The 26,397-nt window shown below is 35.9% G+C and overlaps 1 protein-coding gene across 1 annotated transcript in view; it reads left to right on the top strand.

Moving 5' to 3' along the window:
* Window positions 1-432: 432 nt before the first annotated feature.
* The window catches only part of OTOGL (otogelin like), a 160,313-nt gene continuing 134,348 nt past the window's right edge, over window positions 433-26,397 (top strand). Inside the window, exons 1-8 of the mRNA XM_066257586.1 lie at window positions 433-535; window positions 5,469-5,566; window positions 6,684-6,723; window positions 7,689-7,737; window positions 11,760-11,826; window positions 14,511-14,609; window positions 16,148-16,302; window positions 23,021-23,142. Coding sequence (XP_066113683.1) covers window positions 5,488-5,566; window positions 6,684-6,723; window positions 7,689-7,737; window positions 11,760-11,826; window positions 14,511-14,609; window positions 16,148-16,302; window positions 23,021-23,142 — 611 coding nt within the window. The 5' untranslated portion in view covers window positions 433-535; window positions 5,469-5,487. The remainder of the gene's footprint in view (window positions 536-5,468; window positions 5,567-6,683; window positions 6,724-7,688; window positions 7,738-11,759; window positions 11,827-14,510; window positions 14,610-16,147; window positions 16,303-23,020; window positions 23,143-26,397) is intronic.

Raw genomic sequence — 26,397 nt, 5'->3', positions numbered from 1 at the left:
GGAAGTCCATGGGTCTGGAGGTGAGTGGTGAGGATGTGAAGAGTTGGTGGATGACCACAGTGAAGAACTCACCACTGAAGAGCTGCAAGACCTTCACCTAGAAGTGCAGAAGATGGCAGACGAGAAAGTTGCTTCAGATGAGGAGGAAGAGACAGGGGGAATGTGCCTTCTTCACAGATTAAGGACATCTTCTCCATGTGGAGTAAGGTACAGGGGTTTGTGGAGAAAAATCACCCAGACAAAGCTGTTGCAGGCCGTGTCTGCAACTTGTTTAATGATAATGTCTTCCCCATTTTAGGCAAATCTTAAAGAAGTGGCAGAAACAGACCTCTTTGGACAGCTTTCTTGTGCGACATGGGTCCACTGACACTGAAGCTAGTTCTAGTGCCAAAAGACCAAGAAGGGAAGTGACCCCAGATAGTGCCTTGATACCTAAGGTCCCTACAGAGGGGGATTCCCCTTCCAAACAATAATATCCGCAGCTTTCTCTCCCGTCCTCGCTGTCTCCCATACACCAAAAAAAGTCTTCAGAAAGGTAAATGCTATGTTAAATGTTCATTTATTCTTGTTCTTTTATATTCATTTTATATTAATTTCTTATTGTTTTTAGTATTAAACACTACTTTTACTTTCTATAAAATGTGTTTTTGGTATGCATTTTGGAGTGTCTAGAACGAATTAATTGGATTTACATTGATTCTTATGGAAATAATTACCTTGATTTTTGTCGGTTTCGGATTTTGCCGATTGTTTTCAGATGGATTATCGATGAAAACCAAGATATCACTGTATAATATTGTATGTCCACTGGACTTGAAAAATAAAAAAATAATTTAAAATAAAAAGTACAGTAACAGGAGAATTTGATTAAAAATTTAACTAGCAATACAGTGTTTATAGTTCTAGTAAACATTGGATTCTGCTATAAGAATATTTTTTTACATATATGTGTGTGTGTGTTTTGAGCACTTACATCTCCCTTTATAATAGCAAGGTTTAGGGAAATAAACAATATTTATGTTGTTAAAAAGAAAAAGCTAAGGTAGATGCCATTTGTAAATTAACTTATCAAGCAACACACCTCCTGAAAGCATAAATAGAATACTGCAAAACTATCTTATAATAAGGCAATTGAGTTTAGCATGGTTAAAGCCATGTCAAAGATATAGGATTCTTTTTGCTTGCTCAGTGATAACATAAATTCTGGATAAAATCATTAAACCTGAAATGTGTTAGGTTTAGTAAAGCAAGTGAGAAATAATTGCATTTCACTAGTAGAATGTGATATGATGGGAATCCAATGTTATCTACTTTAGATTTGATCTCAATTAATGAAAAATGAGTGGTATATACATTCTCAATAATATTAATATTTCCCAAAGATGAGGAACTTCATTAAAAACACCACCCCCTTATTTTTTTTATCATTGATGTATAAACTTAAAGCTAGCATTTCCCATTCTTGCCAACTGTTTTTAATGTGGTGTGTGAGGCCAATAGGCTGTCAGGTGTCAACTTTCTAAAGATCATATTCCATGTGGGAAAATGCGCAGTGCTCTTGTAGCAGAAAGGGAACTGTTTATTGCATGCATTATGTAGTCGCCTCAGACTTCTTATGAACCTAATATCACTTCACAGGCTGATGGCTGACTCACTTTTTGTCAAAGTTCCTTTGTCAGAGGAGAATGAAATATAAAAGCTGTCAACTACATTTTGACAGTGATAATGACATGGAGCACAGTCCTAAATTCCTTTTTTGTTTGATTCTGGATCTAATCTTTCATCTAAACTCTCTGTTCTCTTATACCTATTCATGGAAGTCTACTTTGCCTATTTTCATGCAGGCTACATTTTAATGTAATGAGCTCATACTGTAGTTATTTGAAAAAGAACTTGGATTTCTGTCATTGTTTGCTTTGTCATTGTTTATTCTCCTTTACTAATTTTGTACCTATTACAAGCCCGAAAGGAGAAGACATGGAAAGATAGCAAACCTATCTAAGAAAGAATGGTCACCCTGAGAATTCCTGTTTTATTTTCCACTATTTTCTTTACTAGATGCATCAAGTTGTAGTTTTTAAATGCATATAGTTTAAAACAAACAAACAAAAAAAAACAGTAATAAAAATGCCAGATGATATAGCCTAGAAATGTCAATCTTAACCAGTGAAAATGGCTGCAATGCTTTCGAATAAAAAGTTTAGAGTATTTGGAATCTGAGGCAAAAAGTTCAAAGTTATTATATTTGAATTAAGTATATACTATATCTAAGTTTATATTGGGAATACTTTTCACATGGTTTTAATGTTTAGAAATAACTATGAGTATTATTAAAATGTTTATTTTTGAACCATAAAATTTAACTTTGGTTTCTAGTTGGAAATTTTCCATATGTGTGCTCCTTGTAAAAAATTTTGAGTTGAAAAAGTCAAGCAGTTACTAGATTAGAAAAAAACATTAAAGTAGAATTTATAGATTCTTTATATTTTTGGTTGACTTATGAAGCTAAGAGAAACTACTGTAAATTAAGAGGAGACTTTTTAATATATATTGATTATGCACATTTCCACCCTTTCCAGAGAGTCAATAAGCAGTCTGCATAAACAAAATTGTCTTTATTTATTTATTTATTTTTTACAGGGACAGGGAGAGAGTCAGAGAGAGGGATAGATAGGGACAGACTGGAGCCCTGGCCGGTTGGCTCAGCGGTAGAGCGTCAGCCTAGCGTGCGGAGGACCCGGGTTCGATTCCCGGCCAGGGCACATAGGAGAAGCGCCCATTTGCTTCTCCACCCCTCCGCCGCGCCTTCCTCTCTGTCTCTCTCTTCCCCTCCCGCAGCCAAGGCTCCATTGGAGCAAAGATGGCCCGGGCGCTGGGGATGGCTCTGTGGCCTCTGCCCCAGGCGCTAGAGTGGCTCTGGTCGCAACATGGCGACGCCCAGGATGGGCAGAGCATCGCCCCCTGGTGGGCAGAGCGTCGCCCCCTGGTGGGCATGCCAGGTGGATCCCGGTCGGGCGCATGCGGGAGTCTGTCTGACTGTCTCTCCCTGTTTCCAGCTTCAGAAAAATGCAAAAAAAAAAAAAAAAAAAAAAAAAAGATAGGGACAGACTGGAATGGAGAGCAATGAGAAGCATCAATCATTAGTTTTTCATTGCGACACCTTAGTTGTTCATTGATTGCTTTCTCATATCTGCCTTGACCGTGGGTCTTTAGCAGACTGAGTAACCCCTTGCTGGAGCCAGCAACCTTGGGTCCAAGCTGGTGAGCTTTTTGCTCAAGCCAGATGAGCCCGTGCTCAAGCTGGCAACCTCGAGGTCTCGAACCTGGGTCCACCGCATCCCAGTTGGACGCTCTATCCACTGTGCCACCGCCTGGTCAGGCCAAAATTGTTGTCTTTAATTTCAAAATTTCTTTGGAGGAAAATTATTGTTCTCCAAATTTCAACCTGAACCTTTTATTCTGTAGTCACATCTTCGTATCTGTTTTATAGTTTTCATTGTGAGTATAGTAGATATATGTTTTTAGACCAATATTTAAGATGTAACTATAAATAATTGTGTTTAGAATTATTTTAATTTATTATCTAATTAGTATGAATGATGACTAATAACCTTCTTATATATATTTATTAATCACATACTATACTTAAATTATTTGAAGTAATCTATCAAAATTATAAAATGAATATGCATATATGTTATGTGTGTACATATGCACATAGCTACTTATAATTTTACTAATGTCTGTGTGTGTCTTCATGCTTAAACATTAATTTATAGGGAAACATATCCTCTTGCCTCATGGAATTAGCAATCATGTAAGCAGTGGAAAGTGATTAAGATCATATAGACACAGGGGTAGTCAACCTTTTTATTCCTACCGCCCACTTTTGTATCTCTGTTAGTAGTAAAATTTTCTAACCACCCACTGGTTCCACAGTAATGGTGATTTATAAAGTAGGGAAGTAACTTTACTTTATAAAATTTATAAAGCAGAGTTACAGCAAATTAAAGCATATAATAATAATTACTTTTCAAGTACTTTATGTTGGATTTTCATTAAATTTGGCAGAATAAATCTTTATAAAACAACTTACTATAGTTAAATCTATCTTTTTATTTATATTTTGGTTGCTCTGCTACCACCCACCATGAAAGCTGGAACACCAACTAGTGGGCAGTAGGGACCAGGTTGACTACCACTGATATAGAGCAACACGGGGGAGGGGGGAGTTATTTGGGGGGGCACTAGAATCTATGTAAATTCAATAAATTAAAATAAAATAAATCATATAGAGCAAGATAAAACAATCATCAAATTTGGGGCACAGATAAGGAATTGTTTATATAATAGATATTGGGAATGCAATAATAAGAACTTCACAGAAAAGACTGGGAAGTCATTGCAGAAGAAATGTCTGAATGCAAGATGTTAAGAACTGGTGAGCTTTTATTGTCTTACAAGTTTGTTCCTCTGTAGTTAGACATTCTTTACTGCTGTGTTTATTTAAATGAGTCTGATAATAATGCAGGTAATTCCATGGGGTCTGCTATAGCAAATGTGTATCCATTAGAAAGCATGACTTTCATTCACTTAAGGTGCTTAGATCACCTCTATGGAGTTCCTTATGCAATATTCAAACTGTCCTCTGATGCCAATCTAAGTGGTCGGTCGCTTTCAGAGAAAAATGTTATTACTACAGGATTATGAAGATCTTCATTGTTGTCTAATTAGATACTTGTTAGAGAGGATGGGAAAATGAGGTGCAAAGAAAAGTCTTTCAGGAGTAGATGATTTACTTCATTTTCTTTTTAAAGTCAAATATTAGAATATCATATTTGTGTATTATTTTCTACATTTGTTGCAGAATGCTTAATAGAAATATCTGTGGGAACATAAATATATCAATTTAAACTACACTGTAATGGGACTTCAGTTGAAAATATATGCACATAATTTTAGTTTACTTTTCAATCTTAAAGAAAAATTTATGAGAACATCCAGACACTATAGGAATGATTGATAAAATTTTATTTCACTTAAAAAAAGACAGTAATTATTTTATGAATAAAACAGAATAGATAAACAAATTAGAATAATGATGATTTCAAATGACATCAGGAGTTAACAGGTTTTTTTTTTATCATATGTTATTTTGATGTTGCTGTCTTTACAAGTGATAAAAGGCTAATATAGGCTAAAAAGGCGTATGATGTGCAGGATCGGGGTGGGGTGTAACTAATACCGGCTCAGGTAAGAGGCTGCCATGCATTACTAATGAGAGGCTCAGCCAAAAGGTTGCCTGCAATTTCTAAAGCTTCAGATGCTGTATGTAGTTAGCAAGACAGGAATTCCTTTATGAATTACTTTATTACAAAGTTGTATTTTTAAGAATTTGACCACTCTACATATACACATCCTTCTAAGATGCCATCATAGTAAAGACCAACAATTTGGTTACATTTCAGGGAGAAATTCTACACTGAAATGAACATTGTGAAAAAACTCAATTTAATGATACCTTGGAGTATATTCTTGCTTCATATACTGCTCTTTTCATTACAAGGTAAGAACTCATATAAAATTTTACCTTATATTATATTTTATTCTTTGTTGCAAATGATAGGAATAGTTTCTACTTATACTGTAAAGCACTTATTTTGGAGTCATTAGAGTAGATATATGTATATTAAATTACAATCAGATCATCTTTTTGAAAATTCTTAATAGTGTAGATTATTTGGGACTTTAAATCTTTTTGTCTTTTTTTTAAATGCTAAAATCATGCTTTTATGTTATACAATTGTAATAAAAGGTCTGATTCTAACTTTTCTAAAAACAAATTTAAAATATATGTCTCTATAATTTAACCATTTGAAATTTTATAATAACTGAAAAGAAACCCAGTATGAAAACTTACCTCACGCCAGCCTGAAGAATAGGAAAAAGAGGTTTTAAGAAGGACTTCAACATTTGGTGCTAAGAACTGGTTTTCAATTATTTTATAGCAATTTTATTTACAAATTAATTTTTATAAAAGTTTTTATAGGGAAAGCCTTTATTTACAATCAATTTTAATTTCTTATCTCTGAAAAAAGCTGTAGATTTTGGAGCTTGTAGGAGAAGGAGAAATTACTAAAATATTAAAGACTAGTGAGGTCATAGATTCTATATTCAAATCCTAGGAGTGACTAAAACTCCTGGGACAAAATGTACACCTGAAATATATAATTTTATTAACCAATGTCACCCTAATAAATTCAATGAAAAAATGCAAAAAATGTCATAGAACATAGAGAGCTGCAGTGGGTTTTGGAGATGAACTTGTCTAATATTGTTTTGTGATGTAAATGGTAGCTTGCTTAAATTTGGCATCAACTTGGTGGTGGGACCCAGACTAAAACTTGGACTTCTGGACTCTAAGTCTAGTACTTTTTCTTCCGTATTATGTCTCTGTGTAAATCTAGGTACACTGCTTCTTTCTGAATTACCAGTCATTCTGATGTTCACAGGAATTTGCTGGTCAAATATTTTAGAAAATGTAAAATAACTAACAGTAACATTCAGTTTAACTTTTAGAATTTAGATTAAAATAGTCTGTTTAATAAGCAGAACATGTGACCAAGATATTTGTATAATTTTTAAATTCATATATATATATATATATTTATCTTCTCTGGCAGGATATATTTGTGCATCCTCCATCTTGACGGAAACATCAAAGTAAGTATTTCTGGTTCTTTATGGTCTCCTAAAACATAAAATTAATACAAATGAGCAAATTTAAATAGATAACTATATCTGTTATGCAAAAAATAAACAAGAACATTTTACAAAATAAAGACATTATGAGTAGTTCTATAAAACATATCCATAAATTAAAAATTATCCAACATTCAGTTTCTTTTTTGTGAAGCAAAAATGTTTCAATTTCTTTTCATAAGAAGAATTCTAGGTGGTGTCCAAAGACTGTAGATATTAAGGAGATATTACTTTTACTTCAAAGATTCGTAAAGATGTTATACTCAATAATTTCTCCTTTTATATTATTATTGGCAATGTACATTGCTGGTTATAAATGTGTTGTATCTTAACATAGAGTAAAACAATTTTTAAGATTAAAAAAAAAGTGAACTAACACAAAATAATTAAAATCATTCTTTGGACTAAACTGATCTGCTTAATGAAAAGGAGAAGCTTATTCCCCACTGATTTTGATAAAACACATTATGATGTGCTTATTCATATTAATACTATTCTGCCTTTAATAACATGGTAAAGGAGTAAGTTAAGTATATGTTTGATAACAGTGAATGTGCTCTTGGTGAATACTTATCTCACCAATTTTATGAAGTCATGTGGAGAAAAAGAAATCATGTGTGTTGGTGTTAAAATATTATACTATTTTGTTTATTTCTCTAGCTTGAAGTTTCTTCCTAAAATTCAGTTTACATCAGAGACTGAAGAGATTTGGGGACACTCCCAAATTTTGTAAAATGAGACAGCACCACCACCCAAATCTAACCCTTCCAGAAGGGGGAGGGGGACCTTTTAAATGTTAAACCAAGAAAGACCTCTTTGATAAAGTGATGGAAATCAGGAGGAAAACACCAGCCCTCTCTTGGGAAAGGCTTGTTCAGGTTGCCTTGGGGCCTTTGACTATACAAGTTCTTTTTGTTTTCTTCCAGAAACGGATTTAATGAAAATCGACAGAAAAGAGCTCTTTTAGCAGCACAGGTAGGTTATGCCTCAGATGGAGAGAGAGGCAGAGAAATAATCCATTCCGCTTTGGGACTCTGCTGTCACTTCAACAAAGAGACCTTTGTGGAGGGGAATGAAATCCTAAAAACAAGACAGGAAGGAGGAGGAAGAGGCAAAGTAACTTCTCTCTACTGCTTTTCTGTGACCCTCAAACTCATGCCTAGTTCACGTTTACTTGTTTATGGTCAGATGCTTTTTTGCTGTTCACCTCAGTTTCCTACCGTTAGGCGCACAGCATTTGTGGGAGATTCAATGTCATCTCCTTGCCAAAAAATTTAAATAGGTTTAAAAGTTGAGCCCAATATTAGTTAGGACAATGACAACAGAACAAATACAAGCAAACAGGACAGAGAAAACTGTAAATGATCTGAGTTAAATACCACAAAAGGTCATCAGAGGTGTCCTGATGTCCTGACAGACAACTTTTATATTGTCTGATATCTAAATTACAGGCACTGTTGGTACCTTTATTTTATGAGAGGAGGGGTAGCAGTGAACTTGAGGATGTCTTTTTGCCTCAGTCCTTTTCTATAAAGGGTATTGGATAATAGAATTGCAATATCTTCAAACTATGGTTAAATGTTCAAATGAGTGGGTTTAAAAAACATTGTAGATGATGGAAAGCAAACTAGAGAATCCTAATTTAAGGCACTTTTTTGGGAAAGTAGTATGATTTGAGTATTTAGATAGCAAACTGCATATATATTCAAGGAGGCCTATGTCAAATGCTGAAATGCAGCAATGTTTTGCTAATATTTCCAGGAAATGCCTGAATTTTTATATTTTTTGGTGTTAAAGAGAATTAAAGACAGATATGACATGCTGTTGTGACAATTTAGAAAACCACTATTTTTTTTTAATCGAGTGATTTTTTTTGTATTAAAATAGGACAAGAATTATCTATGGAAATGAAATAGTTTCTTTTTCCTTATGAAGAGTGTTTTGTGTACTTAGTACTTAAGTATAATGTGAAGTGGTTAAAATGATTTCTCTCTGAGAAATTTTAAGTATATGTTTGCCAGTAGACCATATTAACTGCAAAAAAACATCATCTTGACTCAGTAGAAAATCCAATGTTGAGAAATGTTGAGAAAAACTGCTTCTAATGAACTCACTAGATTGAAGAGCCTGTGAGATATAACCTATGGTTGTCACATGAAGTAACTATTGATGGGGTTATAATACTATTGTCCATATAGATGTTTTTAGAATTTGTATAATTTACTCCAAAGGAGTTACATTAGTACCTCCTTTTTGTTAGTAAGTTAGAAACTCACCTTATTTTGATTTCCCTTTAGAGAGAAAGAACAGTAAGCCCTTTTATTTCCTGTAGCTAACAAACATGCATCAGAATTTAATATTTGAACAAATTTTAAAGGAATAAATGTTAAAGAAGGACAATGAAGTCATAATTATGCATTGCACTGTTTAGGCCTAAAATTTCATGTGTTGTAAGGCCCTCCTTGTCTGCAGATTTACTCCTCTGCTCTAGCAAGACAGAATGCTGATGGATAGAATCTGTTCAAGCAAGGATTTAGAAATATGTTGGCAATGAGATGAACAATGAGCAAAGGAAAGGTAGCCAGAGACTCCTCTCAATGGTGTATTTGTGTGCTACGGTGATTTCTCATCTAAAGACTGCATTTCTCTGTGCTTCTCACCCTCCTGTGGAGATGTAATCAGCCAGAAGGAAGAATGAGCTATTCTTTTTTTTATGACTATGTGAATATCTGCACCCATTGCTTGATTTTTTTTTCCATTCATATTACACTTACAGATTCTCTTTCTGAAAGCAGGGGCTGGGACTGAGACCTAGACTCAGGTGCAGGTAATTTATTTAGGAAGTGTCCAGAGAAAGAGAGAGAAGTAAGTCTAGGGAGGAGAAAATTCAATACAGCTGTGTTAATGAGGGGCTTCTGGTGTTTGTTGATGACGTACGAGAGATCATACTAGAGATATGAACATGAATAGCAGAGCTTGTTATGTAGAAGTTCAATGTCTAGTGGAGGCCTGTAAAAAAGTCATTTCTATGTGACTTGTTCATTAATTCTAAGGCATCATCAATTATTTGCCATTATTTTTATGACACAGAAAGTAAAAGTACTCCCAATTGGAAATATTGAAATACCATTCTGAATTCAGGTCTGCTTAAAAACTGAAAACTTTGCATTATGTCCTACCATTGTTGAAATGTTGTGGGATGATGCGTGGAACACTGTGATAACCAGGAAACTGGTGTTCTAGGTAGTGACAACCCGTCATGCTAGGTAATGAGAGGATAGGAAGCAAAAAACAAGTTATATATCCTTGCCTTGGTCTAGTGTTGTCCAGTGTATTCAGTTTTTGTCTAATAACACAAATAGGTAACATGTTTATAACTCTTGTTATGTGCTTGGCACTTCTTGGTACTTTACTTATCCCATCTTACTTAATTCTCATAATTCTGTGAGGCAGCAACTCTTACTCATTTTATAGACTGGGAAATTGAAGCTGAGCAGGTTAAATAATTTATTCAAGTTATAAGCCTGTATGAGGCAGAGTGGAAGTCACTATACATTTTAGGGAGCTTCAGAAATAATTCATTGGAGCCAAAGAAGATTTTGGTGCTCAGTAATATTGGAGGTTTTGTTAGATCTAGGCAGCTGGAAAAAGAAATCTGAAGAGAGAATAATACTTGCGTTATTGGAGGTAATCAAGATCTCAGCCTATTCTGAGTTTGACTTAGTTTGAAGAGAAAAGCAAGTGCCAAATTGGGAGATTAAATAGTGAGGATGAAACCCTGTGGCAATGAAAGCAGGAAATAATGAACTTGGAACAATGGTGCGGGCCAAGTTTAGAAACAAGTCTTATTGGTGGTGAGTATGGGAGTTTATTTAACTGGCATGGGTCAAGTTTGCCTGTTAAAAGAAAAAGACTGTTGTTGGGAAATGCCACGATAAAACTTAACATGTGTAGGAAGGAGACCAGAATGTGTGGAGAAAGGATTTTGTATCTGAAATCATACTCCCTGTCACTCTTTCTTTCTATCCTTCACCCTTCCAGGTTTTTCTAACATCCTCTAGTACTTAATTTGACAACTCTGTGGCAAGTTTTTGCAGTGTATATTCTTCTGTGAACATAAAATTGCTACTGGAATATACATTGCTGTATACCATATACTACCATGGCTTTGAGTTGGAATATAAATCTTAATGATTAGTTTTAGTAAGCCACAATTATTTGCTACTAATCCATATTGACCTCTAAAAGTCTTAAGGTTTTATCAGAGTTGCTTAAATTAACATAAATCTCTCTCTTGGATGATTTTCTGTGTGTGAGGTACTATGGTGGAATCTCTACATACACTGTTTCATTTATTGTTATGACTACACAATGAAGCAAGCAGCATTGTTCTTACTTTATAGACAAGTAAAAGGAAGCCTTCAAGGTTAAGAAACTTACCTAAGAGTAAGTTGTGACAGAATTAGGACTCTTATCCAGGTCTGTCTGCTTCACTAATTCATGCTCTTAACCACTACCTTAAAGTGCCTGGGTGTCTATAAAAATATCTATAAATGTTTATAAACTTTAAAGTGTTAGCTCTTTGAAGAGAAGGTGACATCCTTACACTGCAGCAACTTCTGTGGATGGGGTTTGCCTAGATAGGTCTGCAGGCAGTGGGAAAATCATTGTTGGTTCATTGGCCTCATACATTTCCTCCAGCCCCATCCACACTTGGAAGTATCAGAGAACTGCCACGGCTGGACTCTTTTCTAAAGAGGGAAAGGAGGCAGAAGAACTGAGTTCAGATAGTATCAAGAACTTGTCAAAGTCATGTCTGAGGCTTAACCACAACCCCAGAGGAGCCCTTTCTGCCCACCAAGGTAGCTTCAATAATCCAAGGAAATAGAAATTTAATACCTTATAAGTTCCATATTTTTATCTATGTTTCAGATTATCTAATTTGCCTCTTTGGCATTAAATAATCTAATTCTCTTGAATTCTTATTTCTTTCAAAGTTTGAAGCAACATCTCCAAGATACTTCTTCCATGAAGCTATTAATTGGGGTGACAGCAAAATAAAAGGTTAGTGCTACATCTATGTTTTGTATATGCTTTCTCAAAAGACTCCTTTTGGGGGCTATTTTGAACCAACTCTTTATTATTTCCATATCATCCAAGAAAGAGATGGAGGCAGCATGGTAAGAACACTTAGTAATAGTTTAGGATAATTTCATGTTTGGGAACAGCAGGGTTAAACTCTCAGACAAGGATGATAACTACAGGACCAGGAAAGATATTGGGTATCAGAAACTTCTTTTCCAAAGGAATTACTTGCTCCTTGATTTACTTTGCCATCCTATTCTTGCTCAGCAACTTCCCATTTTCATTAAGCAGAATGCTGTTGGCAGTTTGAAATTTAATTTGTTTTCCATTGCATTTAAAATAACAAGGATTTTGGTTTTGGTTTGATATTTGTTTTTACGGAATAAACAGGACTGTGAATACTTCTTTGAAGGAGATACATTTGTTTATCTAAATATTAAGACATATATTCATTTTAAGAATTCAAGATTGTAATATAAGATAAAATTTAAAGATAGTGTTGCCCCTAATGCATAAAAGACTATGCTTAAATTTATGAAAAATGTGGCCCGAGCTGGTTGACTCAGTGGAAGAGCATTGGCCTGGCATGTGGATGTACTGTGATTGATTCCCTGTCAGGGCACACAGGAGAAGTGACCATCTCATTCTCTACTCCTCCCCCTTCTCTTACTCTCCATCCTCTCTCTCTTGCTCTCCCTCTCTCCCTCAGGCAGCCATGGCTTGATTGACTTGAGCAAGTTGGGCCGGGGTGCTGGCCCCAGAAGGGCAGAGCATCATCCTATATGGGGCCTTGCTGGGTAGATCCCAGTCCGGGCGCATGTGGGAGTCTCTCTCTCTCTGCCTCCTCTGCTCTCAATTTAAAAAATTATGAAAAATGCTTTTACTTATATTTATGATCAAAGTTGAAACAGCCTGTTTTTTCTTCAGTTAAGGTACACGACTTCCCTGGCAGGTTGGCTCAGCAGAAAGAGTGTCGGCTTGGAATGCGGATGTCCCAGATTTGATCCCCAGTCAGGGCACACATGAGAAGCAACCATCTATTTCTCTTCTTCTCCCTCTCCCCCTTCTTTCCCTCTTCCCCTCTCACAGCCTGTGGCTCGATTGGTTCGAGCTTTAGACCTGGGCACTGAGGAGCTAGCTGAAAGATTGATTCAAGCATTGGTTCCCACAGGGGTTGCTGGGTGGATCCTGGTCAGGTGTATGCAGGAGTATGTCTAGCTCCCCTTCTTTCACTTAAAAAGAAAAAAAAAAAGATACACTACTTATAGAGTTGTCTGTGTTCAAGTGTAAATAGAAACCTTAGCTCAATTGATCTTAATATGGAAGAATAATAGGGTTCCCTAATTCTTGCCGTGGGCAGCATTATGGTTAAATTACTGCAGTTAGATAAATGCTTTCAGGACCTTAACATATTCCAGAAAGGCACAGTCTCTAGTAATACATTATAATGACTCAAAGATGTCCTCTAGTTCTCTTGATGTGTTACTTAAGTGCTTCTTGCTTGAGTTTTGCCAGTTGCCTCTGTCCTCTCCTTATTAGAGAAAAAATTTTCACTGTGATTCATTTGCGTTTTTAAAACTCGCCCAGGAGCTCATAGTTTCTTGCTTCCTCTTTTCAACATAATCCTTTGGGGCAATTTTTCTTTTCATGAAAGAAAAATATATTTTTGGTGGCCAGCAGTGATTTTGGCTTCTGCTTCATTAAAACTAAATATGGGTCAGAAACAAAATGCATCATTTGCAATTAAACCCGAGGATTAATATACAAACTTTAAATGAGATTTTTCATTATTCTCTTTAAAAATGGGAATTTCCTTTTGAGTTTTATACTTTGCCTGATCCTATTCTTTTTTTTTTTTTTTTTTTGCATTTTTCTGAAGCTGGAAACAGGGAGAGACAGTCAGACAGACTCCCGCATGCGCCCGACCGGGATCCACCCGGCACGCCCACCAGGGGGTGACGCTCTGCCCACCAGGGAGCGATGCTCTGCCCATCCTGGGCATCGCCATGTTGCGACCAGAGCCACTCTAGCGCCTGGGGCAGAGGCCAAGGAGCCATCCCCAGCGCCCGGGCCATCTTTGCTCCAATGGAGCCTTGGCTGCGGGAGGGGAAGAGAGAGACAGAGAGGAAGGCGCGGCGGAGGGGTGGAGAAGCAAATGGGCGCTTCTCCTGTGTGCCCTGGCCGGGAATCGAACCCGGGTCCTCCGCACGCTAGGCCGACGCCCTACCGCTGAGCCAACCGGCCAGGGCTGATCCTATTCTTTAATATAGCACTTGCTCCTGGGGAAGGACCCCATTGGACATGTAGCCAGTGCCAAACTCCATCAACGGAATCATCTGCAGCTTATGTGTTTCTGGTTCTCATCATCTGGGACAGGGATTCCTTACATGGGAACTTGACCTTTCAGTCGTTTGAAGGAAGCTAACCTTTGCTCTCAGGGTAGCTGGAGATGTGAAAGGCCGCCTTTCTTGTATCACAGCACACATAATGAAATGAACTAGATAAAGACTTGATGGGCTTAATTCCTTAGCTCATCAAGGCAAGAAGCCCAGGGTTCTGTTTGAGTTAATAGTGGTCACAGTTAGTCCATGCTAAATCTTGACATATTGTGTTTATAAGAACTGATGCATGCCAGGAGATAACTTATTTCTTTGCCCTTCCAGGTTCTTGTCCTCATGAATGCCTTAACGGAGCTTTCTGTTCTAACTCTGGTACATGTGACTGCCAAATATTTCAGGCACTTGGGACACGGTGCCAGATTGGTAAGTTTCAGGGACACTTATGAGAGAATTATGAGATGCTCAAGAAAACATTAAGGCATAATTTGCTATATTAGGGTTCATCTATTGGGAGTTGGAACAATCATAAAGTATATTAACTTGAGTGCTCACAATTCAGTTCCAGTATTTTAGAAAAAACGTAAAAGAAAATAGATATACGCACTTTCTGTTCTTGCTTATCTTTATTATTTCCTCAGGTATTTTTTTTTCTATTCTAGATGGTACTAACTAGCCCTTTAAAACCAAGTTCTCATTCATCTCTCTTTGGCTTGATAAATTATATTTATTATTTAAAGCCACACATTCTTTTTTGGCTTTGAGTTAATTGGACATTCTGTACATAAAATGGAAATAATATTGAGAGCTCTTCAAAGCAGAGGATTTTTAAAAATATTTTTATCCACGATGTCTAGGTTAAGATCCTATGTAATCACAATCAATAAATATTCATTGCTATAATGAGTATTTATTGAGCAACTATTAGATCTCAAGCTAGGCACTGGAGATACAATATAAATAATATAGACACGTTTCTGCTCTCTTGGAATTTATAGCCTGGGGGGGGGACTAACACACAACAGAGACATAATTAATCACATTTCTGACATGTGCTTTAAAGTATAAGATTCTATGAAAAATTGCAACAGTGGTAAGGCATACTGTTTAAGAAGACTGACTGAATAATGAATCACTCTTTCTGTTTCTCTTTTTTTTTTCCTGAAAAAGCCAAAGTTGGCCAAGGCTAATAAATTTAGGTAAAAATTACAAAAAGAAATGACACAATTGTACCTCATCTTTATGCTTCCTATGTAAAGTATTTTACACATATTGATTATTCAATAAATATCATTGGCTTTCATATTCTAAAGGGGAGGGTCTAGAAAATTCAAATAGAATAGAGGGTTACCACAAGGGTAAGAGGGAAGACAATAGGAGATGATGTATAATTTAAGACAAACATTGCTTAAAATCTGGCCAGCGTGAGGTTACAAAGTTTTAGATTTCCTGTACTTTAGATGATTAATGTTCCCCATCCCTAGACATATAACCATGGTATCTTTTGTCAATGGTCATTTTTCTCTGTGAATACTGTAAGATATTTTTGAAAGACTAGTTGGGGTTGGAATGCTGTTATGCTGCCTATGCTAATTTTTAGGATACTTAGCAGTGACATTTCTATCTTTTCTGGGCCATGTTATTGTTTTATCACTATCACTTTCACGGTATCATTCTCTTTACTCTTCCTGTCTTCCAGAATCTTCCTTTGGAAGCAGAAATAAGGAAGTTTCTAACATAAATACTTTCTTCAAAACAACCCATTGGCCATGTTTTCTTTGGGAAATTTTAATGGTTTTGAGAGCAACCAGTAATTTTATGTTAATTACTTCTTCCTGTGATATTGACCACCAAAGAAGAAAATATTTATTTTGATGAAATAGAATTACCTGCCCTGACTTACCCTTGCCAGAAATGTGTGTAATTTATTTTATTCTACAAAGTTTTACTCTCTGTCTTTTCAGTGCCAAACATGGGCAATGGCAGAGATGGGATTTGCAAATCCTGGGGACAGTACCACTTTGAAACTTTTGATGGCATCTACTATTATTTCCCAGGAAACTGTTCTTACATCTTTGCAAAAGATTGTGGTAATTTGGAGCCTCGATACACTGTATGGGTAAGTGGTCCAAGGACATAATTAACTTAAAATTTATTTCTGGCGAAGCCTGTATTTTTAAAGTGCTAGACAAATTATGGAAAATATTTATATATAATAATCATTGTATATGAATACTTAGGGGTCTGACTAGGGAAGGAAAGAGGTTGGTTCTTGATGGGATAGATAAAATTTGCAGCTATATTGAGTGTAATCTCTCAAGATGGGGCCTAGGACAGGGAGAAGGAAGGTTTGGGTCCATGTGGAAGGGACTTTCAGGCAATGCAGAAATGTCTGTATCATGAGTATTATAATATGAACTCCAGTTATGTCCTTATTCTTCAGGTTGTATTTGATCATTTTAAAAAGGGGGTGGGTCTAGACATCAACCATATTACTCACGAATGTTTCCTTCTTCACACTTCCAGTGTGATTAATTTTGAAAACATCACTCTTTAGTATGAACACAGACAAGAAGATATGGACCGGGCATCTCATTGCTATGTAGATTGATACTATATGATTGAGCTCAGACAATTAGTTTCTAGTTTCAGAATTCTTGCTTTAAAAGTATCTTAGGAGAACTCTCAAAATGTAAGCTGCAGAGTTGCTCTAGTTGAAGTAAGAAACTCGGGGCCCTCTTTCCCTGCAACTATCTTCGTCTGAATTTCCATGTATCCTAAAGCACGCCCAGGAAACTGGTGTGCATCTCATTCAAGAACTAAACTCTTCATAGTTATCCTTTGTTTCCACCTGTTTTTTGTTTTTTTCTCTTCTCACTTACATAGGAGTTGCCTAAATTGTTTTTTGTCTCTTAGGTGAGGCAAGTGTTAAAAAGTAGGCCTTGAAGCTTTTCAAGAATAAATCCTAGTGACCCAGAAAAAAAAATGAGTCTTTTGAAAATTAACTTACGGGGAACAAAGATAAAAAAACCAGAGGTTTCTTTAGATGGGAGAGTTGGTGGGACGCACCTTCAGAACTGACAGGGCTCCTTTTCTCAGTCACGTATTGTCTGATTTGCCTTCACTCTCTCCCTGTACTTATCACTCAAACCCCTTCTGAGTCTCTCATTGAAATGTTCTTGTCCAGAGTCTCACCCTTTTGAGGACTAAAGTGTCAACTAGATAATCTATCCTTTGATAATAGCACACAATGCTGAACTGAGCTTCCAGAGCCAGCAGATAACTGTTTCTACTTAGCCCTGTTTTTCTGGGTGGAATTGGCTTTCAAATCAGCAAATCCACTTATTTTAAATATGATCTTCCCTCTGACTATAGAAGTTCACTTCATTTGTAAAAAAAAATTTAACTTCTGAAAAGTCTAAGAAATAATACTAGAATTATCAGTTGAGTTATCTTTGCTAACAGCTTTAGCTATTACCTTTGACACATTTTTCCTTTGGGTTTGTACACTATTTATAATATTAAAATCACACTACATGTAATTTGCTGTCTTATATTTTCACCTACTTTATATAAAGAAATTTCTTACATATCAAATATCCTTGCCAAACACAAATTTTATTAGCTATGTTTGTTTCAATTTATGGAACACTCAAATTATTTATGCCCTGTTTTTAGACTGGTTTTAAAAATAATTTCAGTATTTTAAAACGTATATTGGTAAACATCTTTATTCATGTATTTTTTAATCGTCTTGATTCCTTTTTTCCTTTAATTTTGATTTTATTTTTTTTATGAAAATAATACATGTAGGCCCTGACCGGTTGGCTCAGCGGTAGAGAGTCAGCCGGGTGTGTGTAAGTCCCAGGTTCGATTCCCGGCCAGGGCACACAGGAGAAGCACCCATCTGCTTTCCACCCCTCCGCTCTCCTTTCTCTGTGTCTCTCTTCCCCTCCCACAGCTAGGGCTCCACTAGAGCAAAGTAGACCCGCAGATGGCTCCACGGCCTCCTCCTCAGGCGCTAGAATAGCTTCCATTGCAGCAGACAATGCCCCAGATGGGCAGAGCATCACCCCCTGGTGGGCATGCCAAGTGGATCCTGGTCTGGCGCATGCGGGAGTCTGTCTGTCTGCTTCTCCCCTGCTTCTCACTTCGGAAATATACGAAAGAAAGAAAGAAAGAAAGAAGAAAGAAAGAAAGAAAGAAAGAAAGAAAGAAAGAAAGAAAGAAAGAAAGAAAGAAAGAAAGAAAGAAAGAAAATAATACATGTACAGAGTTTAAAAAATTTCATCAATGTATACAAAGCAAATAAAATAAAATAAGATAAGATAAGATAAAATAAGATAAGATAAAATAGTTCTGCCTTTCTCCTCTTCCAGCTCCAGCTGAAAGCTGGCTCTCCAAAGGCAACTACTACAGCTGATCCAGCTGCTTCTTCTGGCTTTTTTTTACTTGTCAAAATATGCTATTATTATTATTATTATTATTATTATTATTATTTACTTTTCAAGTTTAGGCCTTATTTGTTCAATTTCTACTATGAAAATTGAGAAATCATCTCAGGTACATAACCCTTCCTACCCCTAACACGCACACATACTTTCCTTCCCTCCTCCTAACGGAGGTATAGCACCATTTTTTAGTGAAAGCATACATAGTTTTTACATTCAATGTCATTTACATATTGTACATATATTAATTATATTTATATAAATATTATCTAGAACTGAGCTTGAAAGGTTATAATGACTTTATTTCTCTACTTTGTACATTTGTATAGAGTTCATAGTTATCCTAATTTTGGTTTGCTGCATGTTCTGTACTGCATTCACTATTTTTTTTCTCCAAACTTTTATTTTTTATTTTTTCTCCTTTTTCCAAGTAAGAAGAGGGACGATAGAGAAAGAGACTCCCACATGAGCCCTGACTGGGATCTACTCACAACACCCGTCTGGGGCTGATGCTCTGCCCATCTAGGGCCATGCTTGCAAATGAGCTATTTTTAGTGCCTGAGGTGGAGGCTCTTCAGCATCCTGGCTGATGTGCTCGAACCAATCAAGCCGTGGCTGCAGGAGGGGAAGAGAAAGAGAGAGAAAGAGAAAGGGAAGTGGGAGGGTTGGAGAAGCAGATAGTTGCTTCTCTGGTATGCCCTGACTGGGAATCAAGCCCAGAACATCCACACGCCAGGTTAACACTCTACTGCTAAGCCAACTGGCCAGGGCCTTTCCCTCCAAACTCTTTATCACTGTAAAACTCTTCTTATGGACAGATATGTTAGGAAATAGATGATTTCCTTTTCCCCCATGAGGTGTCCATTCCCCAGTTCTTTGTCTTCTGCCCCAATTGACACTGGTTGCTTTGTAGCCTCCTGCACACCTAGCACCTGGAATTTTTCTTCACCATTCTCCTGGAGAATTTTATTCTTGTGTCTCCTGTTGAGTTCCCTGTTTCTCGAGTCCCATGAAATGTCTAGTGATCCTTGAACTTTATTCATACTTGAAGATAGACTCTAAAACAGGGGTCTCAAACTCAACTCAGCATGTGGGCCGCAGAGCAAGATCACAGCCGTTCGGCGGGCCGCACTAGGTCTACAAAAGGCAACTGTTCCGCAACACTTTTCTCACTGCAGTTGAAAACAAAAAAAAAAAATCAGTACAACAAGCACAATCGTACATGCAGTTTACTCAGTGTCACAAAATGACCAGAAACTGTAGTTAGCATCACAACTGCTGTTAACTAAGCTAATATCTAGCTAGGATGCTAGAGAAATGAAAAATACAAGTAGGCCCCTAGGCTTACTTAATTTTATCCAAAATATTTTGAACTTCGTGGATTAGTCTGCGGGCCGCACAAAATTGTTCGGTGGGCCGCATGCGGCCGGTGGGCCGCGAGTTTGAGACCCCTGCTCTAAAAGCTTATTGGGTGCTCCAAGTATGAGAACAGTGCTGATTTGTAGTGATGATTGAGCAGAAACTCATTTCCTCTTTGTTTTACTCACTTGTTTTAATTGATGTTATCTTTGAGTTGTTTTCTGGAAAGAAAAGATGCTGTCCTGGAGAATGTATATGAAAGTGAACATTTTGAAACCTTGTTTATAAGTTGGAAATCACTTTTAGAATTTTGAAATTCAGTCCATTCTGATTTCTGATCATTTTATATATAGTCTTTGCTAAACCTCTCCAAAAATTGTTAGATATTCTTTCTGTCTCTAGGGTTGTGAGATTTCATAATTTTATAAGTTAAAACAAATTATTGTAGACACTTGATGTACCCTTTTAAGCTTAAAAATCCTTCAGTTTTGAAATAGTATTTAATTTTCTTCCTCTTTCAGAATTTTCTTTCAAAATTTGTCACCCTAGTAAAACTAATAAAAAAAAAAGAAATTCTGTGATTTAGATATTAGAGCTTCTGAACTGAGTGATTGATCCCTTAATTTTCTTGTTGATTCTTCTTTATTTTTCATCTTTTTCTATCTACATTTTGAAAGATTTATTTTTAATCTCTTAGGTATTTATCTTCTAACCATTATATTTCAGTTACAGTGGTCCTTTGTCTATCGTGGGAGCTAGGTTCCAGAACGCCCCGCGATAGGCAAAAATCTGTGAAGTAGTAACCTTATATTTATTTATTATTTATATATATTTTAAGGTTTTATAAACCCTCCGCACATTCTTATAAACCTTTTCCACACTGTTATTAACCTTTCCCACACTCTTATAAACACTTCCCATGCTCTTAAACACTTTTCTACACTCTTAAACCTATGTAATTTTAACAACATATAAAAATACCACATATATACCAACATATATACCACAAAATCCCATGATGCAGTCAAAAATCTGTGATACAAAATTAGATAAATACAATTTAAAAATCCATGATACATTGAGACTGTGGAAGTGAACCATGGTATGATGAGGAACGACTGTATATGCTTTTCCTATGATAGTATAAATATACAGTTATTATTTTAATTCTTTGAATTTAATTTTTAACAGAATTTTGTCATTCTTTCATGAATGCTGTAACTTACTAACTTTTCTCTCTGAAAATATTTAATTATAGATCTTGGGAAGTTTATTTTACTGTATTATTTTTGATTCCCTTGATCTTTATTTCTTTCATGTCATAAAGTATTTCATCATAATCCATAATATTTATTCACATTTGAGGATTAGTCTTTAAAAGCTGATCAGAAATCTCTGAATGTATGGATAGGGCTTGCCTGCCTGGTGGGAGATCGAGCAGGGAGCCTCTGGTTCCCTTAGATATGCCTCAGATAGGGGTATCTCTATGTCATTTCTTTCATTTAGTTTTTCCAAAGAAATGTCCTCCAGTATCCTGACTGGGGTTAAATACCTGGATTCCTGGACACTGCCAACATTTTAGGCACACTTCCGTAGGCTTTGGCACTTGCTATTCCCTTTGCTTAGAGTGGTCTTCTAAATATCCGCATGCCCTGTGCTTACACCTCCTTCATCTTTACTAGAAAGTCCCCTCCTCAGTGAGACTTTCATTGGCCCTTCAATATAAAATTAACCCCCAACCCTTGACACATACTCTCTATCCCCTTTGTCTGCCTAATGTCCCTTCCTCATGTTATTTAGCATCCTACATATTTTAGTTACACTTAGTTATATATTTTTTACTAACTGTTTTCCTCTAATGAAATATAAATTTTATAAGGGCAAGTGTTTTTGTCTGTTTTGTTGATTGTTAAATCCTTAGAATCTAGAATAGTGATTAGTGGATAATAAGAGATCAATAAAATATGCTGATTAATGTCTGGCCAGGTGGTGGTACAGTGGATAGAGCATTGGACTGGGATGCAGAGGACCCAGGTTCGAAAACCTGAGGTTGCCAGCTTGAGCACAGGCTCATGTAGTTTGAGCAAGGCTCACCAGCTTGAGCCCAAGGTCTCTGGCTTGAGCAAGGGGTCACTTGGTCTGCTGTAGCTCCCTGGTCAAGGCACATATGAGAAAGCAATTAATGAACAACTAAGGTGATGCAACGAATGATTGATGCTTCCCATCTCTTTCCTTTCCTGTCTGTCCCTATCTATCTCTCTCTCTGACTCTCTCAGTCTCTGTCAAAAAAAAAAATAATTGCTGATTATTCATTAAATAAATATATATTTTATTCTTACAATATTAAACATCTATTTTATCATTGGTAATTTTTCTTATCACTTTTATGCTTAGAAAGTTTCATCTATGTAGTTATTTATATTTTCTTTCAGTTTATGGTTTCATAATTATGCATTACTTTGTGGACTTTGGGAAGCTAATTTTGGAATAGGGTGTTCTCTTTCTTCTTTTCTGCCTCTTCTCTCTTCTTTTTTTCCTTGCATCTTTTTTTTCTTTCTATGAATTTACTAGTTTTCCCATGAAGTTTGGGGAAAACAATCTCTTTTCCTTAAAGTGTCTGGGCAATTTATTTTTGGTGAGGTCATGGTCACTGTTGCAACCTTTATACATGCTTTGTGTAGCACTCTATTTGAGCCTCTTTTTCATGATTGTCTAACAGGTAAAAAATATGGACATGAAAATGACAGATGAGTTTTTTTGTGTTGCTCTACAGTCTTCCTGTTACACTATTTTTTTCTAATATATGCCATGTTAAAAAATGCTAAGTTATCTTGTACTCTATGAAGCTAATTTTGTTGTCTGATTTCTGAGATGAATATCTGTTTTCTCTTGAAAATGCAAAATGTAGTTTTATTTTTGTAAAGTGTCATAGAATTAATAATACTATAAAACTATAGACATATATTATAGTTTTAGTAATTCAAATATATATGTTTCTATTCTTTCTTTTGTTTTTCTCTCTTTAAGGTTCATAATAGCCCTAAATGCCTTGGTTCAGTGTATTATTGTTACCGGTCAATCAGCTTGTTCTTTTCAGACCAAAAGGAAATTCTAATTTATGGACATGAAGTAAAAAAGAATGGAATCAGGTAAGATATAACAAATGATATAATTAAAATAACAACATGGATTAGTAGTATTTCCATACTTCTCACACTAAAAGTAAATTGTGGAGACTAGGAAGAGAGAATTTCTTTTTAATAGTAACCTTAAAGTTGTATCATACAGATATCAAAACTTCAGTAGGTTCCAAGGCCAACCAGGTCAAGAATCTAACTATTTTATACTCCCTGATGCCTATGTAAGATACAAATATAGGTGGAGAAAAGATGATCATATCTTTTCTAAGAAAGATTCAAGAGATATCTTAGTTCTAGTCTTCAGTTATTTTGCTCACTTTCTTATTTTTTTCCTTCCCTTCCCTTCCCTTCCCTTCCCTTCCCTCCCTCCTTTCCTTCCTTTCTTCCTTCCTTCCTTCCTTCCTTCCTTCCTTCCTTCCTTCCTTCCTTCCTTCCTTCCTTCCTTCCTTCCTTCTTTCCTTCCTTCCTCTTTCTTTCTTTCTTTCTTTCTTTCTTTCTTTCTTTCTTTCTTTCTTTCTTTCTTTCTTTCTTTCTTTTCTTTCTTTCTTCTCTCTTTCTCCCTTTCCTTCCTTCCTTCTTTCCTTTTTCCTTCCTTCCTTCTTTCTTTCCTTTTTCCTTCCTTCCTTCCTTCCTTCCTTCCTTCCTTCCTTCCTTCCTTCCTTCTTTCCTTCCTTCCTTCCTTCCTTCCTTCTTTCCTTTTTCTTTCCTTCCTTCCTTCCTTCCTTCCTTCCTTTTTCTTTCTCTCTTTCTTTCTCTTTCTTTCTTTCTTTCTTTCTTTCTTTCTTTCTTTCTTCTCTCTTTCTCCCTTTCCTTCCTTCCTTCCTTCCTTCTTTCCTTTTTCCTTCCTTTTTCTTTCTCTCTTTCTTTCTTTCTCTTTCTTTCTTTCTTTCTTTCTTTCTTTCTTTCTTTCTTCTCTCTTTCTCCCTTTCCTTCCTTCCTTCCTTCCTTCTTTCCTTTTTCCTTCCTTTTTCTTTCTCTCTTTCTTTCTCTTTCTTTCTTTCTTTCTTTCTTTCTTTCTTTCTTTCTTTCTTTCTTTCTTCTCTCTTTCTCCCCTTCCTTCCTTCCTTCCTTCCTTCCTTCTTTCCTTTTTCCTTCCTTCCTTCCTTCTTTCCTTCCTTCTTTCCTTTTTCCTTCCTTCCTTCCTTCCTTCCTTCCTTCCTTCCTTCCTTCCTTCCTTCCTTCCTTCCTTCTTTCCTTTTTCTTTCCTTCCTTCCTTCCTTCCTTTCTTTTTTAAGCAGAAATTTTAAATAAAACTAAACCTCTTCAAGTTCTTTCCATATTTATGTGAATAAAGTTTAGTTGTCACTTGAGATTTTTCGTTAGTTCTGACAAAGATTCAGAGCCAATAGTAGCTGGTCTTTTTGAATAGATCAGAGAGGGAGCCACTTCTGGTTTTCTGTCTGCCAAGAAAAAGATCTGGAGTTTTAGGGAAGAGTATATTGAATGATTGACTAATTAATTGATTTATTGATTGACTGATTTGGTGGAAGTTTTATACACTTTAAACTAGGAATATGTGGAATAATCTACATTCCAATGTAAATAATTATAGAGATATTTAGTTTTAACAATTTCCTAGCTGAGTTAGGCCATTAAAAGTCAAATGCAGGATGAAACAATTCTATTCATCATTTAGAATTCACCAGCAAGTTTTTGAACCAGGGGATTCTTTCCAGTACTCCAGCCTTACTGACCTGTATGCTTTCCCTATCAGTTTAGATTCCTTAAGAGGCAACAGATGGTAGCAGAAAGGGTTTTTTGGATGAAGCCCTTTGGGGCCAGGCATTGGCTAAGTCAGGCAACCCAAGTTGGCCTCTCTGTCTTTCTGAGCTTATTTTCTTGATCATTTCGGTTCTGTACTTCTCATTTCCTTATAAAAGAAAGCTTAGCTATTTGAATGGGAAGATAATGCATTATATATGTATTTTTTGGAACTAAATTATATAGTAATTGAGGCTTGCTTATATGGGATTTTAGGTAACAATGAGCACTTCAACAATTATGTTTTATAAAACAGAAATTACATTCAAGAAGATTTTCAAGAATACTAACCCTTGGTTAAATCAAAAATATAATATTTAAATTTTAACTAGGAAATATTGTATGACAGAAAAAGGATGGTTTTCTTACTAACCAATTAAATCATATATATTAATACTGAAGCTGGCCTAGGGCCTAACTCATAGCAAGTGCTAGAGAAATGTTTGCCAAAATGAAATCAAATATGTGAGGCTTTGATCATCATGCCTTACTTCTCGGACTTCTATTCTCTCCCTTGGGAAATGAAGAGTTTTGTCGTGAATCTGTGAATAATTTTCAGTATTAACGAGTATATTCATTTTAGTTTACACTCTTCCTGTTTCCTGCCTAGGATGAGTGGAGTTTTCTTAGATTTTTGGGAGACTATCTAATTTTTCCCATTATGCCTTATTTCTACCAGCATCATGTTATGTTATAGATGTCAGAATGATCACACATACCTTTTATTTTAAAAAGCAGTTTAAACAGTTGACTGTGACAGAGATAACTGATAAGTGACCAAATCAAAAACTACTCACAACAAAATAACTATACCTCCATACAACTAATATTCCATTGCTATGAAATATCTTTATAAAACATAATTTCCTTTTTTATCTATAGTTTTTATAAACTTGCCAACTTAATATTCATACTATTTACTGTTTATTATTATTCATTATATTTATTAGGCATTTACTATGAATTCCTCATGTTAATAAATTTTTTAGCTTTTGAAAAAACATTAGCTTTATGAAGATATAATTTGCATATTCTAAAATTTACCACTTTTTAATTTTTTATTAATTTTTATGCGGTGACATTGATAAATCTGGGTGCATATGTTCAAAGAAAATATCTCCAGATAATTTTGACATTTGATTATGTTGCATACCCCTCACCCAAAGTCAAATTGTCTTCTGTCACCTTCTATCTGATTTTCTTTGTTCCCCTCCCCTCCCCCAACCCCCTCCTTCTCCTTCCTCACCCTCTCCCCTCCCCATTACCCCCACAATCTTGTCCATGTCTCTGAGTCTCATTTTTATGTCCCATCTATGTATGGATTCATATAGTTCTTAGTTTTTTCTGATTTACTTATTTCACTCCGTATAATGTTATCAAGGTCTATTCATGTTATTATAAATGATCCAATGTCATCGTGTCTTATAGCTGAGTAGTATTCCATAGTATATATGTACCAAAGCTTTTTAATCCACTCGTCCACTGACGGACACTTGGGCTGTT

The sequence above is a fragment of the Saccopteryx bilineata genome, chromosome 2, assembly GCF_036850765.1.
Source record: "Saccopteryx bilineata isolate mSacBil1 chromosome 2, mSacBil1_pri_phased_curated, whole genome shotgun sequence".
Taxonomy (NCBI): domain Eukaryota; kingdom Metazoa; phylum Chordata; class Mammalia; order Chiroptera; family Emballonuridae; genus Saccopteryx; species Saccopteryx bilineata.
This window is presented reverse-complemented; position numbering and strand designations above follow the sequence as displayed.